The 19803-nt window shown below is 47.3% G+C and overlaps 1 protein-coding gene across 2 annotated transcripts in view; it reads left to right on the top strand.

The window, feature by feature from the left end:
- Positions 1–19803, top strand: part of SHROOM2 (shroom family member 2) — a 126659-nt gene that overhangs the window by 71266 nt on the left and 35590 nt on the right. For both annotated transcript variants that reach the window (XM_046674166.1, XM_046674167.1), the window contains exons 2-4: positions 2739–2890; positions 14076–14204; positions 17216–19529. In XM_046674166.1, the coding sequence (XP_046530122.1) occupies positions 2739–2890; positions 14076–14204; positions 17216–19529 (2595 nt within the window). The remainder of the gene's footprint in view (positions 1–2738; positions 2891–14075; positions 14205–17215; positions 19530–19803) is intronic.

The raw sequence follows: 19803 nt of genomic DNA, 5'->3' as shown, positions 1-19803 counted from the left end.
ATAGTCAGATGGTTACTCTCTGTGCAGTCTGACTTTCTATATTCTAGATTTTACCTTCAAAAATGATACACCCAGTGCTGTGGTGGGGTGGGAGGACATAAACAATCTAGACCCTCTTTGAATGACTGCCACCTGTCTTGGGAGTCTGCAGTCCTTGTTTGGGGGCCGGGTGCTGCTCTCCACCTCACCCACCATGGAGCTGCTGGTTCCGGTAGTGCCCCTGAGTGGTCCAGCTGGTGGGCCTCGCCTGGGGGCTTATGCTCACGCTGCCAGGGTCGCCCCCCCTCCTCGTTAGCTGTGCACTTTGCTTGTGTTGGCTTCTGTGACACTCACTCACTCTTTCTCCTCTCTCCTGTGCTTTCAGCCAACCCGTCCTCCACCAGACCCCGAATGTTGAGGGCCCAGGGTTCTGTCCTCTGTGGTCATCTGTCCACGGGCATTTTTTTCTGTCTAGGTGGCCTCCTTACCTCCTCCGGTCTTTAAATACTCTCTGCTGCTGGTCACTCCATGTGTAGGCCACCTTTCCCTGGGCACCCTTCTCCCACAGCCAGCTGCCCACTGGACCCTGCACCTGGATGGCCCCTGGCCTCTCACACAGGACATGTCAAAACCTAAGCTCTTCACCATGTGTCACCTACACCTTGTCTATACGTGGCCGAGTGTGTCATGTTGGGCAGTTGGAAACTTATTTACAACCTATTATGATGTTGGGATAAAATCGTCTGGACTTTTGGAATCAGTTGTTAATGAATTGCTTTGTATTTGTTGGGAGTGGTCGTTTAGTTCATGGTGTTGACTTGCAATGAGTAATTGCTTTATTTACTTAAGAGTTCAACTGTCCTTGGCTCTAGGCGGAGATTTTAGGACACTATCCTGCGGTTTCAGAACCGCGGCACTGATATGCTTGTAACCATTTGTTTTTTTTGCTAGTTTTCCTAGCAGTTTGCAAAGACAATTAGTGACTTTTTGGTGTAAAACAGGAGTTGGCAAACTTTTTTTGTAACAAGCCAAGTAGTAAATGTTTTTGGTTTTGAAGGCCACACTACTCAGTTGTCTCCTGTAGCATTATGTAAACAAGTGGGTGTGGTTGTATTCCAGTAAAATTTTATTTACCAAAAAAAAAAAAAAAAGACAGCTGGCTGGGTTTTGCTCATGGGCCATGGTTTGCCAAGCATTAGTACAGAAAACAGACAGACTGGGCTCATTGATGCTGAGTTGGATTGTTACTGTATAGGAAAAACTAGGGTAAAAATTTAAAGATCAAGATTTCTCAGGATAAAAGTTATAAAATGGATAATATTCAAGCTTTTAAGGAGTCACTTAATACACATTCATGTATATTGAATACACATTCATGTATACTACTTGGTTTAGCACCAAGTAGTAAATATCTTAATATACACAGCATGGTATAATAATTTAATGAAGATGATAATGAAAGAAATCAGATAATCACAAGTGTTACCAAGGATGTGGAGAAATTGGAACCTTCGTACACAGATGGTGGCATGTAAAATGGTGCAACTGCTTTAGAAAATAGTCTGTCAGTTCCTCAAAATATTCACCATAGTTACCATATGACCCAACAATTCTGCTCCTAGGTATATACCCAAGAGCAGTGAAGACAAAGGCGCACACAGAAACTTGTACACCAGGGTTCATAACAGCATAATAGCCAGAAAGTAAAAACAACTCAAATATCCATCAACTGATGAATGGATAAATGAAATGTGGCCTATCCATACAATGGAGTATTATTCAGTCATTAAAAGGAATGAAGGGGGCCGGCCCCATGGCCGAGTGGTTAATTTGAGTGCTCTGCTTCGGTGGCCCAAGGTTTCGCCAGTTTGGATCCTGGGTGCAGACATGGTGCCACTCATCAGGCCATGCTGAGGCGGCATCCCACATAACACAACCAGAGGCACTCACAACTAGAACATACAACTATGTACTGGGGGGCTTTGGGGAGAAGAAGAATTTAAAAAAAATGAAGAACTGACACACGCTACAGCATGGATGAACCTTGAAAACATTATGCTAAGTGAAAGACGTCAGACCCAAAAGCCCACCCAGTCTGTGAGTCTACATATATGAGGTGTCAAGAATAAGCAAATCATAGAGACAAAGTAGATTTGTGGTTGCCAGGGACTGGGAGGATCAGGAAGGGACTGCTAATGGGCACAAGGTTTCTTCTGGGGTTGGGGAAATGACCTAAAACTGATGATGGTGATGGTTGCACAACTCTGTGAAGGTACTGAAAAGCCATTCACTTGTGTATTTATATGGGTGAATTATGTGGTGGTTGAGTTATATCTCAGTAAAGCTGTTACAAGAGTAGTTTAACTAGGTACGAGATTAATATATGAGAAATAATTAGTGAAATGAAAATGATCCATCATTATCGTTTAGATACAGGAAAATAAATCGATATCTTCGGATCCACTGTTTTTGGTTGTGTGTGTTCCTGAGCGTCCCATGCACTCTCCCATTCCCTTGGAGGATTGGAGCCCAGTCCTGGCAGAGGCAGAGCAGGGTTGAGGGGTGCACTCCTGTCCCCCACGTGGGAATCAGGGCAGCCTCTGGGGCCCAGATGGGTCCTTTTACTCTTGGGTAATCCAGAGGCCAGTAATGGAACCTGTGGGTGGCATGTGTCGTGGGCATGTTGTATTCTTGGCCAAGTTCTGGGGACTGTACTTTGCTCATTCTGGAGGCTCATGGGACGTGCTTCTTTGTTGCAGATTGAAGAAGGAAGTAAAGCTGCGGCGGTGGACAAGTTACTGGCTGGAGACGAGATCGTTGGCATCAACGACATTGGTCTCTCAGGGTTTAGACAGGAAGCGATTTGCCTGGTGAAGGGGTCCCATAAGACCTTGAAGCTGGTAGTAAAAAGGTAAGACTTGTGTGTCGTGCTGTTTACCAAGACACACAGAAGTGAGTAGAATAGCAAAATGTGACGTCTGGTGTCTTACCTGTATCATTTCTGGCAGCACTGATTTGGACGTGTGTGTGTGTACACATGTGCATGTAATCATGTGGAATTATCTCTCTTGGCAGCACTGATTTGGACGTGTGTGTGTATGCACACATGTGCATGTAATCATGTGGAATTATCTCTCTTGGCCAGGAGTGAAGTGTGTGTGTGCGTGCATGCATATAGAATTATATCTCTTGGCCAAGGATGAATACAGCATCAAAAATTTAAAAGATTCATTCTTATAGTACTACTAATTGTTGACTTTGATTTAAGTGAACTTTGAATACTCATATCTTTCCCTTGGCACTACGTAGATTATTCTCTTGGCAGAGAGAAAACTGTGCTCATGTTCCAAATGGAGTGAAATGTCATTGCATGTTGTTTACACCAGGTGGCAGGCTCTTGCTTTTTTGGTTTTTATGCTAAGATAGTGTCACTGCACATACACTTAGAAGTCTGCAATCAGGTGTTTCTAGTGCTGTGCTGAGGCCTGAGGGGAACGAGCTGCCTGTTCCTAGAAATTAGATTGCCGATAGGAGTTGGGATGATTCGAAGAGGAGAGAAAGCAGAACTAGGTACGTGATGCTTTTAGACACAGAAACTAGGACAGTACCCCTGGACATCAGAAAGGTATTTGTGATTTGTTATTTTCATATAGAAGTAATTTTGTGGTTAGATAATTCACAGTAAAATGTTATGTCCTGTCCGCTGTAAAAGTGACATGTCCGTTTTAGCAGAATCGGTGTAATCTTTCCAAGGTTGGCTGTAAATTTTTAAAAATAGACTCAAGCAGTTGCTTCAATTTTTAGCACAGACTTTAAGACATAGCCCCAAAGGACTTTATTTTTTTGACCAAAACAGTATCCAAGGAGGAGATTCAGAAATGAGGAAGGAAAACTTCATTCTTTACCATGTTAATTTAGCAACTTCGTTTCTAAGTGGTATAGGCTGTCCTCCTTGTAAATCAGAAAAATGCAAACTCAGAATGGCAGTTTTGGAGCCCTTTGGGGAGGATGAGATGTGAGAGGTGCTGTCACATTGTATGATTATTCCCTTGTGGTCACCTTATCAACCCTCCTAGGGCACCCAGGATGTGTGTTCTCACGGGATTCAGTTAGACTTAGGCCACTGATGGTGATGGTAAGGGAAGCTTGATCCGCAGGGGTAAGACAGGAGTTATAGACCATCTCTGGGAATCATCACCCAGCCCCCAGGCTGATTAGGGTTCTTCTCTTCTTCTGTCTCTCATATTGTCTCTGTGGTAGGGCTGCCAGAGCCCCCAAAACACTGGGCTGGCTCGTTGGCTTACCGCCCATCTGTGGGGTAAGCACCAGCTTAGTGAATGCTGCCAGCGAACTATCTCTCACCCAGGCCTGCTTAGTGTAGTGCCTGGTGCACAAGGGACAATGAGGGGTTTGGGTTTATTGAATCAAGTTGACTTGAACTGCATCTGGATGGGCATCACTGGAAGATCTCATGAGGATGCTGACACTGAGGTGCTCATTCATAAAATAGCCACCCAGCCCTGGGGAGGCAGCAGCAAATAAAACAGAGCCGTTGTCATGTGCTGGGGGAGAGAATCAGGGTGCAAGAATATGTTCACCGGCTGTGTCTAACAAGGTGAAATGAAATGTGGGTCAAAGTCAGGTCTTCTAGGGTCCAAAAAGCAGATATATAGTAACAAAGCTGGTTTAGCAGTAACAGATGTAAGGAAGGGAATTTGTACCCCAGTAGAAAGTTGGATGAAAGGCACAAATAGGCAGTTCCTAAAATGAGAAGTGCAAATAGGAAACAAGCATATTGTTAAACAAGATGTTTAACTAGGACCTGCAAGCTTATTTAAAAGTGAAACACTAGGTTTTGACTATCAAGATGTCAAAGATCTAATAGAAGAGCAGTGCCCATTGTGGGTGAGACTGTGAGAAATAAGCACTTACTTGGTCTAATGCTGATTAGACTGGGAATCAGACAGCTTTTCTGGTGAGTAGTTTGGCAACATGTTTCAGAAGGCTTATCTTGGACCCAGATTTCATTTCTGGGATCCTAGATGCTCAGCAGAGGGAAGTTACTGAAATGGGTTAGGGACCCTCCTTACTGTAGAGGGATGCCATTAAGAATGATGTCAGCCTTTACTGATGTGGAGAGAGGCCCCATGGAGTCCAGTTGAGGGGAACACACGAAAGCAGTTAGAGAATTGTGTGTGTCCCATTTTCTAAAAAAAAAGTTTTCATTTTTAATTGTGGTAAAATACACATAACACAAAATTTACCATCTTAACCATTTTTAAGTGTATGGTTCAGTAGCGCATTAACTTTTATAACAAAAATATATCGAGCTTGTTGTGTTTTTAAAGAGGAGAAGCCTTTGGGGTTCAGTGTGCCTGTGTTCATAGGAGTCAGCAGGAGGTTTGCTCCACAGGAAGCGGTCAGCTGTGGCATCAGGTTCTGTTCTGGGCAGTTCCCCAAAGGAGGTTTGTTTATTGCACTGTGATCAAGACAAAGAGAATGACCCTAAGGGGGCGGGTGTTGAAATGCTGGCTGTAATTTACTCTAACGCTAACTTTTAATTCTGTATTTATTTAGTTCTTAAAGTAATACACGGGCATGGTGAAACATCCGTGTTCAAAAGAGAATTGGGTGGAATATGTAAACCTCCCCCCTCACCCCCATTTTGCCTCTTCAGAGAGCAGCTTTGCCACTACTAATATCTGGGGTTTCCTTTTAGACATGTATTCGTGCTTGTGTATTTACGTGTATATCTATGGAGATTGTTCCATGTTGAGTGCACTGAGGTCTGACTCATGATTTCTCTTAACAACCCCATGATGTTCCACAGTCTGGATGCTCCACTGTTTAACAGATCCTCTGTGGGTGGACCATTTATGGTGCTTCCAGTGAGTTCCTGTAACAGATAGTGCTGCAGTACAATGTCTTAGTACCCAAATCTGCATACGTGTGCCTATAGATCGTTAGGATAAATGCCTAGCATGGGAGATTTTTGTTTGTTTTGTTTTGTTTTGCTGGGAAAGATTTGCCCTGAGCTAACATCTGTTGCCATCTTCCCCTCTCTCTTTTTTCGCCCCTCTCCAAAGCCCCAGTACATAGTTGTATATTGTAGTTGTAAGTCCTTCTAGTTCTTCTATGTGAGCCACCACCACAGCATGGCTACTGACAGATGAATTGTGTGGTTCTGCACCCAGGAACCAAATCCAGGGCACCGAAGTGGAGTGCACCGAACTTTAACCACTAGGCCATCAGGGCTGGCTCCAGCATGGGAGTTTTTGAGTCGGAAGGTTTGTGCATTGTGGACTTCAGACACCTCCACATTTCTCAGACCACTTGTTTTTCCACATCATCTCTAGCAGAGGGTATTTTCAGGGGTTTTTTTGTTTGTTTTCTTTGTGACTATGATAGGTAGAAAATGGTTCTATTGTTTAAATGGACATTTCTGTCATTATGAGTGAAGCTGGGCATCATTCCATGTGTTTAGAAGCTTTCTTTTGAACTAGAGGAGTGTATTTAAAGATATAGACAGACAGTCTGAATTCTTTTCAAAGCAAAGCATCTGTGCCACGTGAGAGCTGGTCAGTAGAAGGAAAGAGAAGGCCATGGGGGCCTGCTAGCTGATTGGGCATCTAAAAAACTCTCGAGAAAAGGGATCAAATGTTTGCCCCGAAGGATTGATGGGAGCCACTGTGTAGAATCCTGTTTTTTTTGGTGAGGAACATTGGCCCTGAGTTGACATCTATGCCATCCTTCTCTATTTTGTATGTGGGATGCCACCACAGCATGGCCTGATGAGCGATGTATAAGTCCTTTGCCCAGGATGCAAACTTGCAAACCCTGGGCCACAGAAATGGAGTGCGCAAACTTAACCACTATGCCATTGGGCAGGACCCCCAGTTTCCTTTAAATGAGTGATACACAGAATGATTGGTTTATATAGAATTGAATGTTTTAAGTATTATGTATATAACAAGGTATAAACGCAAACCAAGCAATTTGTTCAAACATTTTTTTCAAACATACTTTTGATAACAGATGTTTAAAAGTTTTTAAAAATAATTTTCTATTAATTTTTAATACTGTATGTAAGTGTTATTTTTGACTATTAGAAAAAGTCTGAAATGGTGCTTTGTTTAGAAATGTGAAGCAGGGGCCTGCTCAGTGGCACAGTGGTTAAGTGCACACGTTCCACTTTGGCGGCCCGGGGTTCACCGGTTCAGATCCCGGGTGTGGACATGACACCACTTGGCAAGCCATGCTGTGGTAGGCATCCCACGTATAAAGTAGAGGAAGATGGGTACGGATGTTAGCTCAGGGCCAGTCTTCCTCAGCAAAAAGAGGAGGATTGGCAGCAGATGTTAGCTCAGGGCTCATCTTTCCCCCAAAAAAGAAAAGAAATGTGAATGAAATTTTCCAAACTGGTTGGTTAATATTAGGATCTGTTGCTGTCATCTAGCACATGGTGAATTACTGCTGTAATCCTGAAGATGCTTATAATAAGGACCTCTAAAATTCCAAACTCTCTATCATTTTCCTTATTACAAAGGTGCCAACCAATGAAATGCTTTTAAAATGATTTTTCTTACATCAATAACATGTATTCTTCTCTAAATTTTTTTTTTGAGAAAGATTAGCCCTCAGCTAACTACTGCCAGTCCTCCTCTTTTTGCTGAGGAAGACTGGCCCTGAGCTAACATCCGTGCCCATCTTCTTCCACTTTATATGTGGGACACCTTCCACAGCATAGCTTTTGCCAAGTGGTACCATGTCGGCACCCGGGAACTGAACTGGCGAACCTCTGGCCCCTGAGAAGCGGAACGTGCGAACTTAACTGCTGTGCCACCGGGCTGGCCCCTTCTCCAAATTTAAATGTCTGCTCAAAGCTCACCATTCTCCTTTCTCTTTCCCCAGGCGTCCACTAGTCTGACCTCTGTCTCATAGATTAGTTAGCATTTTCTAGCATTTTATGAAGAGCTGCAAAATGGATCGTATACTCTTAGGAAAAAGTAGCTAGTTTATAAAAAGGCACTCTTTAAATAATTCATAGGCTGAGCCACAAACACACAAATATCACATGTTGCCCTACCTGAGCTCGTGGCCAAATGATCGATTAGCTTGCTCAACCCTTGTTTAACATGATTCAGCTACCACCTGCCCACCGCAGGCTTCCTAAGAAAGGGTGGCTTTTCTGACAAAGACTTACATCGGGTTAGGGTCCCAACGGCAAGAGTGGCCAGCGCAGGTTCGGTTGTTCCAGGAGGTCATGAGGAATGGGGGCTGTATGCACCTCAACGTGTGATACGTACTCCTGGTTTTGTAAACAAAATGGGAATAGTGGTCCACATACTATCTTCCTCCCACTAGCGACAGCTGCTGTGTGTCTTTTATTGCAGAGGCTTGTTTTATTTCAGTGTGTGTGGTGAGCAGGGGACCGAGCAGCCAGGATAGGATTGCGGTAGGCTGCTTTTACAAAGCAGTGGCATCTTGTTTCATGGGGCCTGGGCAACTCGTATCTTGTCATCGTTTAGAAGCCGGGGCTGGGAGAGCGTTGTGTTAGGAGACGTGTGGATCACTATCTCTCTCTAGTGAAGTTTCTTTTCCAGACAAATGAGAGCAAGCACTTCCTTTCTCCAGAGTGGTGTCAGCTGGAAGCAAAGAACTGTAACCATAATCCCCACCAAGTGCACATCTGTTCTCCTTCACGATGCACAGGCGGTATCTGCAGCTAGTGAGACATCGAGGGGGAGGGGGTGTCTGCCCGGGCGACAGATCAACTCTCGGACCAGGAGGAGAGGCTGAGTAGAAAGTTCTTGCCTTACCCTTCCTCCCAGGCACTTCGTTGCTCCATCTTTGCTTGGTCAAGGAAGTACTGCTCGCAGGAAAGTTCAGGGTAGATGTGGTAACCTTTTCCTTGTCCCGCTGTACAGTTGTCTTCTGTACTGTTTTCCTAGGTATCCAGGCCCCACCCTGGAGATCCTGGTGGGTGGGTCTGGAATGGAGCCCAGCGTTGGTATTTTCACAGAGGGCCACAGGCTGTTTTGCTGGGCAGCCACAGTGGTTATACCACTAGCTTAAGCAAATGTCCTTGGAAAAGGTTAAGAGCAGAAACTGGGTCACCTGTGGCATTTTCCTGATTAAAATACCTGAGTGGGTAAGCCCCCCACTGTTGGAGATGTGTGACAGGGCTGGCCTGCTGGATGCCCTCGGTGTGTCCGAGCGCTGGGGTTACTGCACTCGCTGTTGGATGCTGTAAGATGAGCACTAAAAGCTCTGCCTGGAGAGCCCTGGGGCACAGGGATGCATGTTTCTCACTTCAGACCCAAATTGCCACAAGTTCAGCTCCTAAAAAGTATGTATAATTTCAAATCATTTGAATATTGTGCCATAAAGGATTTTCTAAAGCTTGCAATCACTCTTTTAGTTTTTCTTCCAAATTTACGTGGTGGTGTTAGTTTTGCTTAGAACAAAGCACGCCTGCCACGTCATCATCAGTCTTGAGCCATCTGGTGTGGCAGGCAGTTTTGCCAAGGCCAAATTATCGATAGGGTTGATTCATGTTATTTCCTGCCTCTTTGCTGGCAGCCTTAAACCCTTTTGTTACTCTAATTACGTCCACTAAGCTTGCATTCAGGAGCAGATTAACACCCCAGCAGAGGAGGTTCTTTGCAGGAGGCCGTGAGGGTTAGCCAGACTGTGTGGCATGGTTACATATTGGAAGAAAGGAGGTTTCAAATTCAGAGACAGCGCCCATGCTTGCTAGGAGAAAGTTTCTTGCAACATGCACTGGTTTCTGGATGTCACCACGTTGCAGTGAATTCTACACTAAGCCAGTATTGTGCTGTGCTCCCCCCGCTGCTGGCTTCTTGGAACTGTCCTTGAGCAGGTGGCTCTGAGAGCGGCTCCAACGTTGATTAGCACAGATGTTCCGGGAAGCAGCTACGTGCAATGGTGGGGCAAGAATCCCGGGATGGCTAGGACATCAGCAGGTTGTGTCTCTTCCCCCTCCCCTCCCCTCCAGAGAGCTCTTCCTGGGGCAGAAAGTGTGTGTGTGCCCACGGAGGGGACGCTGGTGGGTGTTAGCAAAAACCCGTGCTTTTGGAGGGTGGTCTGAGATCATTTGTTCAAGTTTTTGGGGAAAAGTTTCTATTTTGGGGATTATGGCCGTTTGCTACTGTGCTTTTTTTCTTGCTGAAACAGAGTAGACCCAGAGGTTTATGCTGGACAGACATCCTGACTTGTTTGGGCTGTTGTCCATCATTGTTTTTTTTTTTTTTCCTCCTTTTTTAAAATTGAGATGTAATTGACACATAACGTATTAGTTTCAAGTGTACAACATAATGATTTGATATATGTATGTATTGCAAAATGACCGCCACAATAAGTCTAGTTAACATCCATCACCGCACGTCGTTACAAACTTTTTTTCTTGTGACAAGAACATTATCTTTCTTATTAAAATCAGGAGAAAAAAGGAAACCATGTAGATCAGAATTGTTTTATTTTGGAAAACATTCCTTCTATTCAGATTTAGATTTAGTGTATGACTTAAGTGATTTAATCAGATGAATCTCTATTATGTGCATGCCCCCATCACCGAGTCCACCCAGGCCCTCGGAGCCAGGATCCCTTTCCTCCCTGTTGACCTCCTTGGCCTCTCAGCCAGCGGGTCTGGTACCGTCAGACCCTCCGAGCTCATGGGGACCGAACACAGGCTGTGTTTATTTTGTGAGGCCTCGCCTTTTAGCTTCATTCAAAAAAATTAGGAAAATAACCCAGTATTCATGTGATTTTTTTTTTTTTTAATTTTGGAAGGGAAGGAGGGAATTTTTCTATTCTTTGTGTGAATGACAAACATTTCATTGAAGCACTTACTTTAATAATTCTTTTTTCAAAATGAGTTTTTGGTATCTAGATCTGTTCTTAATTTGCAATGATATATTGGCATTTTTTATATTTCTGATCTAAATGTCATTCTTTCAAAAACAAAAGACTACCTAGCATATATTATTTTTAAAAACTGAAGTAAGTTTAGATGAATTTGGTGTGCATTTGTGGGAAAGCTTTCAGAGGAGCCCTCATTAGGATGAATAGTTTCATCCGGAGGAACAGAAAAACCAGCGTTAACAGCTGGTACCGTAGCTTTTCAGTATTTGTATGAAAGGAAAATTACGCGAGATTGAGGAGCACATTTTGGAAGAGTGACACTGGCCTGGGAGAATGCTCGCAAAGCCAGGGGGGCTGCGGAAAGAAGGGCCCACGAAGTCTGCAGGAGGCGCTCAGTTGTCTAAAAACGGATGGAAGGAAATGCAGAGATGTCACTGGTTGTCTTTAGGTCATGGGTTATTTTCCTTTGTCTTCTTATTGGCCTTTTAATTTTTAAATGTCTTGTATTTTCTAAAGTAGGCAGATATTTTAAGATTTACAAACATCAGTAGCCATTTGAGTAAGAAGGATTTCTTCCTGGTCTGCTGGGTTGACCATGGTGCTGACTGTTAGTCTCGAGTGGGCATGACTGTGGACAAAGCCCCATTGCGTTTCCGGAGCTCCTTGGATTGTGGAGCTCCATGCCCAGGAGGGTCAGCCCTCCTCCCCGGCGTTGTTGGTCACTGCTGCTTCCTCCCTGGCATCCCTGTCCACGCTGCCCTGCGAGGAAGCACGACCTTGGGCCTCGGTGGAGCTGTGCAGTCCTTCGGGCCTATAGTGAGCCCTGGCTCCCTCTCCTTCCCGTCAGCCTCTGGAGCTGCTCTCCTGTCAGCCCGTCCTGGCTGTTTTTAAGGCCAGAAATAGCCCTCTCTGTTCCTGCCTCCTGGTAGGGGCTTCCTTACTGGTCTCCTGAGCCAGCTTGCATCTGTGATTGTGGCCCTCGGAGAGAGCATTCCTTTTGCAGCTTTCCCATTGATTCCCGTGTGATATTTGCCACCGGACCGTGTCTCCCAGTGATGCTAGGACCTGGCCTGACCTGGTCCCACCATAGCAGACATGCCGATTTGAAGGAATGGTTCAGGTTATGTTTATCACTTCTGATGCTCCCAGCTCTGTTAGGTGGTGAGGGTGCTCCACCACTTACTGAGGACAGTGTGGTTGGTGTTCTCTCCCATCCCGGCGCATCCTGTGCCCTGTGTACTCATGGCCCCCACATTTCCAGAGACTGGGTGGTTTAAAGCTACCCTAGTGCGTATCTTGTGTAGGAAGAAACACCACAATCTTGTTGACATGAGGATCTTAAATCTGCACTTGTTTTTTTTCCATCTGGGAGTGGTTGAAACTGAGCCAAAGGGACGATGAGTGTGCCAGAACTCTAGGTGGCACCAGAGTTCTCTGTCCCCAGAGCCTTCCTGATGGAGCCACCAGTGGGCAGGTGGTGAATGTCCTCCTCTCTCTTGTCAATACAAATCCAGCCTTTTCAGGCCATCAGAGGGGCTGACAAACAGAAACCATTCTGAACCTTCCTTGATTCCCAAATATGTTCATTATGCATGAGGAAAGTCAGAGGACCTGACAAAGGCACGTGTGTTTTAGGAACATTTCACTGTCCCCAGTAGCCGTGATATCCTGTTATAGCTTGTGGGTATAACCCTTTTCACTGTGTTTCCATTTGTTTATTCTTTTTTTAAAAAAATAGCCCTATTTAGCACCATAACTTGACTGTGTCGTCTTGAAATAGAGACATGTATCTCTAATTATCTTTTTAAAAAGGAGGAAACACATTTACCGTACTCACTACTGCCCAGTAAACTAGCTTATACCCCAGTCACTCCACTTGTGGAGGTGAAATGTGCTGCCACAAAGTGTAAGGTGTTTTCTTTTCCAAGCCCTCTTTCTCTTCTTTTTTACCTTTGCCTCCAGTTTCAATCAGTCTAGTTTATTTCCTTCATTAATTAACTCTAAAGGAAGATGAAAGAAGTTGTGGATACTATAGCACAGAAAAAGCCATCTACAAATGAAATTCACGTGGCCAGAACCTTCCTTACAAGGATTTTGAGAAACTCTATGAGGTACGGTCTTCGTTTTACATTCCCTTTACTTCTGAGGTGTGATAAATTCGTCTATTTTATGCTTTAGTTCATGGGAAACTATCATAAAATCAACATATTTCACATTTTGCCACCCATGGCTTTTTCTTTCTTAATTACCTGAGTCATCAGAAGGTTTATGTTATTTTTCTTTGATAGTCTTTATTGCATTGTAGTCGTTAATGTTTTTGCCTACTTGGAAGAATGTTTCATCTCCATCAGGTACCTAAAGAGGCTCAGTTGAGCTCTTCTCCATTCTGGATTGGGCTGTCAACTGTCCACAGTGAGGCTAGTTCTGTCCTAAATTGAGGAGGTGAGGAAGTCTCCTCACACGGCAGCACAATCCTGGAGGCTCTCTTAGGTCCACACAGCAGCTGTGGGGATTCCCAACTGGACTTAGGGTATCACACCTGGACAGGTGTGGCCAAAAAGCTAATAAATCTCTCATGGGTTGGTGGGGACTCTGGAGAGGGAGCCGGGGAAGGCTCACACCATGTTGAGAAGCCCTGCTAGTAATGGACTGGAGCCTGTTGGTCTAGGACGTTGTGATTCACGTGATGGGGACCCTTAGTTGACTTCACAGACACTCTCGGAGGCTCAGGGGCATATACGGCTACTAGTCTTAATTACAATATAGCTGTATTTCCTTAGTTAAGGAGTAAATAGACAGAAGCCGTCTAAACTCTGTGTTCTCCAGCTGAGCTGGGGACTCACTGAGCTTTTCTCCAGCACTATGCCTTCTCAAGGGGGCTGAGGGCCTGTGTAAAGCTTTGCCGAAGTGGGAAGGATGGAAGTTTCTGTTGTCTTGTTTGTGAGGACGGCAAGATTTATTTACTTACTTAGAATGAATTTGGAAGACTTTGGTTCACATTTTGGAGCTGGTGCTTCTCACTCTGCACCAGGGTCAGTTCTCCATTAACAAAAATGTGAAGACTGCTTGTGCCCAGATACAGTGGGAAGCGCCTGAAAGCAACGCTATAAATCGTGCAGTGGTAGCCGTGACTTAGTTCTGTCTCGCCCTCCTCTTTTGGCACGGAGTTGTCCCTTGTGTGTGGTCCCTGAGTCGTCTGCCTTCTTTTTCAGGAGGAATGAGCTGAGCTGGAGGCCTCACTCCTGGCACGCCACCAAGTTCTCCGAGAGCCACCCCGAGACATCAGCATCTCAGTTCTGCACCAGCGTCTACCCTTCTTGGCACGGCCGACACCACGCGAGGTAGGCTCTCGTTTCCTGCTGGGATGGGAAGTTTGTGTGACATTCTGCCAACACCCATAACTTCCCAGCCCTGTCACGATAGTGCCTTTCTTGACTTTAGAATGATTTTGTTTTCCAGATGAGAAAAGGCCTGTGACACACCATTACTGGTAGGACTCGGATATTTTTTCACTGAGTAGGCAGGTGTACAATACTTAAAAATAAAAAATAAAACACTAAGAGAAAGGATGAACAAGTGTGCTTTGTCTTTTATGTCGTTTAATTGATAAATCAGGAGCCTGGGGATTTCCCTTTTTTGGCTGAATCCCTTTAGGCCGGCTGAGTTGGTGGTTCTGAGCCATGTGAGATGGCAATCTGTGACACTCACGTGTCCACAGCCTCCATTCTTCTCTTGAGATTTTTACAGGTTGGAAAGCAGGAGCTATTTATGGGCTTGGCCAGGTGTATTTTGCAGGAACTCCCCAGGCAACTCCGTGAAGCATCAGCACCCTCTCCTCAACCCCCAGGGTGCTGCTGTGGAGGCGTGGAGGAAGCCAGGGGCTTCCCAGCCCACATGCCAGGGCTGTGACCCGCTTTGAGGGCCTGGTAGTGGTTTCCTGCCATGCATGAGACAGAGGAGGTGGGAGTTGTGGATTGGTGGAAGGGGGAGTGCTGGCTGCCCTGGAGCCCACATTTCAGGGTAGAAGGGCTAATACCCACTGAGCATGTGACAGCATCATAGGATGCCGGTTTAGTGAGGCTCCTGCTAGTCACAGGGCGCTGACTGGTCACCTCGGATTAGTGGCCAATGTCTTCACTAGTCTCCTGTTAGAAGGGTGACCATAATGACAGATAGTGTGTCTTTGGTGTGAGTGTGTATGTGTATCTGTGTGTTTATGTGCATGTGTATCTCTGTGTGCATTTACGGTGTGTACATGTGTGAGTGTGCATGTGTGTCTATATTTGTGTGTGTCTGTGCATGCGTGTCTGAGTGTGCATATGTATCTAAGTGTGTTTGTGCCTGTATGTGTGTGTGTGTGTAGCTAATGTAACCATCTCAAAATCAATTGTGGGCTATTAGTAAATACCAGTCTGCTGCATAATTGCCAAGTAAAGTATTTATGTGATGGGAAGGAGATAAGTCTCAAATATTACCTATTTAAAGTGACAGGAGAGGATGGTGTTTGGAACCCAGGGTATTTTTGAAAAACCACAGATTCTCAACTGAGTGGTAAAACTTAAGTGAAAAGTGGGCCTTTTATTTCATTATTGAAGTGACTTAATGTAATAGGATCTCCAGTCAGCCCATTTGGCAGTGCCTTGATTACAGAAACACACATGCTGCCCACATCTGTGTGGACAGAGTGCTTAGCATGATTTATATCTGCTTGGACTTAGGAGCTCATGGGAAACCACCTCAGGAATGGGGTTGCAGGATGGAGAGGAATGGGCTCCGTTTCTGAGAAGGGTCCCTGCTCTCGCCTCACGGAAGGTGGTGTAAAACCCAAACGATCATCTTCCTTCCTCAGATGATGAGTTAGCCGGTGCACTGCCTGAGACCTTGCCCTGCTCTCATGTCTTTCTTTCTCCTCCTCATTCTTCCCAAACCTCAAGTAGCCACGGTTTGGTTTTTCTTGAGGCGTGACTATTCTAGCTTTGTTGCTCTTTCATGTTTACCATTGAGAGCTGTCAGCCTCACATGTACACCATTACTGTGTCCCAGAATGAATAATGCCTCAATTAACCATATATCACCTGGCTTGTAATAAACCTGATTTTTTATATCCTCCTCTTAGACACCATCCTAGTTATGAACCTGTATCTTTGGTGTCTGTGTCCAGTTGCAGAGAACTCTGAAGGTTTAATCAGTCACCTCAACACAGCAGCATCTGTCTTGCTGATAAAGCCTGTTTCTCAAGTTATCAGTCACAAGTGCCATTGACTGGGAGTTGAGAGAGGAGCTATCAATACTGTAATATTTGGGTTTGGAAAAGTAATGTTATCCCTGAAGTTTTCGTTTTTCTTGTTCTTTTTGTGGAGAAAGATTCACCCTAAGCTAACATCTGTTGCCCATCTTCTTCTTTTTTTTCGCTCGCCAAAGCCCCAGTGCACAGTTGTATATCCTAGTTGTAAGTCCTTCTGGTTCTTCTATGTGGGATGCCGCCACAGCATGGCTACTGACAGATGGGTGTGGTTCCACGACTGAGTAGTGAACCTGAGCCACTGAAGCGAAGTGTGCTCAACTTTAACCACTAGGCCATCAGGGCTGGCTTGAAGTTTTCCTTTTAATTTGAAAATCGCTCTCATTTGATTGCCTCTCTTGTGTTAATAATCCACAATAAGAATCATTGCATATACTGAACCAGGTCTACAAACTTGTTCTGTGAAGGGCCAGATAGTAAATATTTCAGGCTGTCTGGGCCAGTGTCTGTTGCAGCAACTCAACTCTGCCACTGGAGCTTGAAAGCAGCCACAGATTACGTGTAAACACATGGCCAGCTCTGTGTTCTAATGCAACTTTATTTATGAATGCTAAAATTTGAATTTCATATCATTTTCACAGGTCATGAAATATCCTTATTTTGACTCACCCCCACCCTAACCCCAACCATTAAAAAATCTAAAAACCATTCTTAGCTCGTGGGTTTGCCACCGCCACACTTAACTAGTGGTTGGTGGTAAGCGATCACACAGGCATGCCGGCTGGTGACCGCTGTGGGCTTTGACCACCTGCAGGCATTGAGAAATGTATGGGGGCATTTGAAGGTCTCTGTTTGGGAAAAGGCATCACATGAGGAGGACTTGGGCCTTTGAACCTACCCTCAGAATGTTGCTCTTTGAAATGCTGAGATTTGGATGTGGGGATGTCACACTTTGGGTCCAGGGATCCTGTTCCAGGAACAGTTATCAGGGCCCGGCATCTTGATGCCTGCGTAGGGCCAGCCGTGTTCACGGTGCTGTCATCTCAACTGCCCTTTGCTGTAACTCGATTCTAAAGCCAACTGTTCCCTGTGATTCTTCTCGTTTCCTAGTTCTTCCTCCCATGACCTGTCAGGTACATGGGAGCAGACGACTCTGCAGCGCACCTCTGACCATTTCAGCTCCCTGGGCAGTGTCGACAGCCTGGACCACCCTTGCCAGCCCTACTCCTCTGGACGCCTCTCGGCCGCCAAGTCCAACAGCAGCATCGACCACCTGGGCGGCCCAAACCAGCGCGACTCGGCTTATGGCTCGTTCTCCACCAGCTCCAGCACGCCTGACCACACCTTGCCCAAGGCCGATGCCTCCTCCACAGAGAACATCCTCTACAAAGTGGGCCTGTGGGAGGCCTCCAAGCCGGGCAGCAGCCGGCAGGGCCAGGCCGCCGGTGACCCTCAGGGCCTAGAGGACAGGCTCGGGTATTTCCCACCCAGGGTCCTCTGTGACACCAGCAAAAGCCCCAGGCCAGATGATAGTCCTGAGCCCAAGGTGGCCTCCTCTGGGAGGTCCAGTTTTGGGCCGGTCTGGTATGTTCCCGATAAGAAAAAAGCACCTTCTTCCCCTCCCCCACCACCTCCCCCTCTCCGCAGTGATAGCTTCGCTGCCACCAAGAGCCACGAGAAGGCCCAGGGCCCCCCATTCTCAGAGGTGGCTGACACGCAGCACTTTCCAGGCCTGACCTGGGCTCAGCCCCGCAGCGACTGGAGGCCAGAACCTGGCGACCAGCAGCGAAGGCTGGCACATCCCACCGACGGGAGGAGACCTGGGGGGTCAGTCTGGGCCCCGGATGCACCCTGCGAATGGCCGGCCTCTGACCATGAGGCCCCCAGCCGGCTCCAAGCCTCTCTGTCCAGCACAGATGTGCGTTGCCCACAGCCTTCCTATGGGTACCAGCACCTTCGCCAGTACAGCGACGAGAGTCCCTTCTTGTACGAGGGCCCCAGCGCCACCACGTCGCCGAGGAAGCAGCTCCACGTGGCCCTCACTGGGGGCTTCCAGGACGACAGCCCCACTCAGGTCAGGTGGCCCAGCGCTGCCGACCAGAAGGGGGACAGCAGTGGGCAGAGCCGCTTCTGCGCCCCCATGAGGCAATGCCTTCAGGGGGGCACCAGGGCCGTGCCGCTACGGGGGGCCGGTTGGCATCCCGCCACACAGCCACTGGGCCCCAAGCCCCGGGGCGGCCTGTCTCTGCTTGAGGGGTCCCGGGGCGCCCCTGGGAGGGCAAGCGGGGACCCGGAGGGCCGCTCCCCAGGAGTCATGGAGAGAGCTGGCCTGAAGAAGGCAATGACCGGCCTCCCGTGGGCTGATGGAGAAAGCAGCAAGATCTCCCCTCGGCAGACCCCCATGCTGCACTTACTGGCCCAGGAGGGCACCCGCCGGCCCGAGGACAGCCAGGAGGGTGACCCGGAGAGGCCGCCACCCCTCGATGCCCAGGGGGGCAAACCCACGCGGAGAAGTGACCGGTTTGCCACCACCCTGAGGAACGAGATCCAGATGCGGCGAGCCAAGCTGCAGAAAAGCAAAAGCACGGTGACTCTGGCTGGCACCAGCGAGGGTGAGGAAGAGGCCGCGGGTGCCGGCCCAGAAGGTTCTTTCCCAGGCACCTATAAAGACCACCTGCAGGAGGCCCAAGCCCGGGTCCTGAGGGCCACGTCGTTTAAGCGCCGCGACTTGGACCCCAGCCCAGCTGACCACTACACAGGGTTACCGGACCACAGCACGGACCCCAACCCTGTCCCCCGCTCCTGGGAGGTGAGCCTGGCCAAGCCGCCGTCATCTGCAGGTGGCATGCCACATGTTCCCCGCATAGGGGGCCGGAGACGGTTCACGGTAGAGCAGAAACTGAAATCGTACTCAGAACCAGAGAAGATGCATGAGGTGGGGCTCTCCGGGGATCACCGCCCACCCCAGCACCCCGGCACATCCCAGGAGACCATGGGCACCTTTGCCGACAGGTGGAAGTTTTTTGAGGAGACGAGCAGGCCTGTTCAGCAGAGGCCTGGGCAGAGGCAAGCGCTCTGTGGGCTCTCGAAAGAGAAGCTGGAGAGGCCGTGGACGGGAGGCCACGTATGCGAGGATGCGGAGCCTTGCTTCCAGAAGAGGGCCCACACGACCTCCTTTGGAGAAAACGCCGACGGTCACAGGACAGCGGGGAAGCTGGGGAAGTCAGAACCGCCTCAGAGACTTGGAACCTTCGCAGAGTATCAGGCCTCTTGGAGGGAACAGAGGAATGCCCTGGAAGCCAGGAGTTCAGGGAGGTATCACTCAGCGGACGACATTCTGGATGCAGGTCTGGACCAGCATGAGAGGCCACAGTACATTCACGAAAGGTCCCGGTCATCACCGTCCACAGACCTCTACAAACAGGTAAGCATCGCGTGTGAGCAAGGACAAAGCCACCCCCTGACCACCATCTTAAGGCACACATTGGACACCCCTAAATATGATGGTCCAGTGTCTGGGTCCAGACGTTTGAGCATTTACACGCATCTGCTCTTCCAGCATCGATTTGTGTGAAAGGTACCTGGGGACAGAACTGACTTGTCACAACAATTTAAGTGCCATATTTTCACCCACATCTTGAATTCCTAGCCTCCTCGTTGTCTCTTGCTTCAGCTGTCTTTCCCCTTGGTTAGCTAGT

The sequence above is a fragment of the Equus quagga genome, chromosome 10, assembly GCF_021613505.1.
Source record: "Equus quagga isolate Etosha38 chromosome 10, UCLA_HA_Equagga_1.0, whole genome shotgun sequence".
Classification (NCBI taxonomy): Eukaryota; Metazoa; Chordata; class Mammalia; order Perissodactyla; family Equidae; genus Equus; species Equus quagga.
This window is presented reverse-complemented; position numbering and strand designations above follow the sequence as displayed.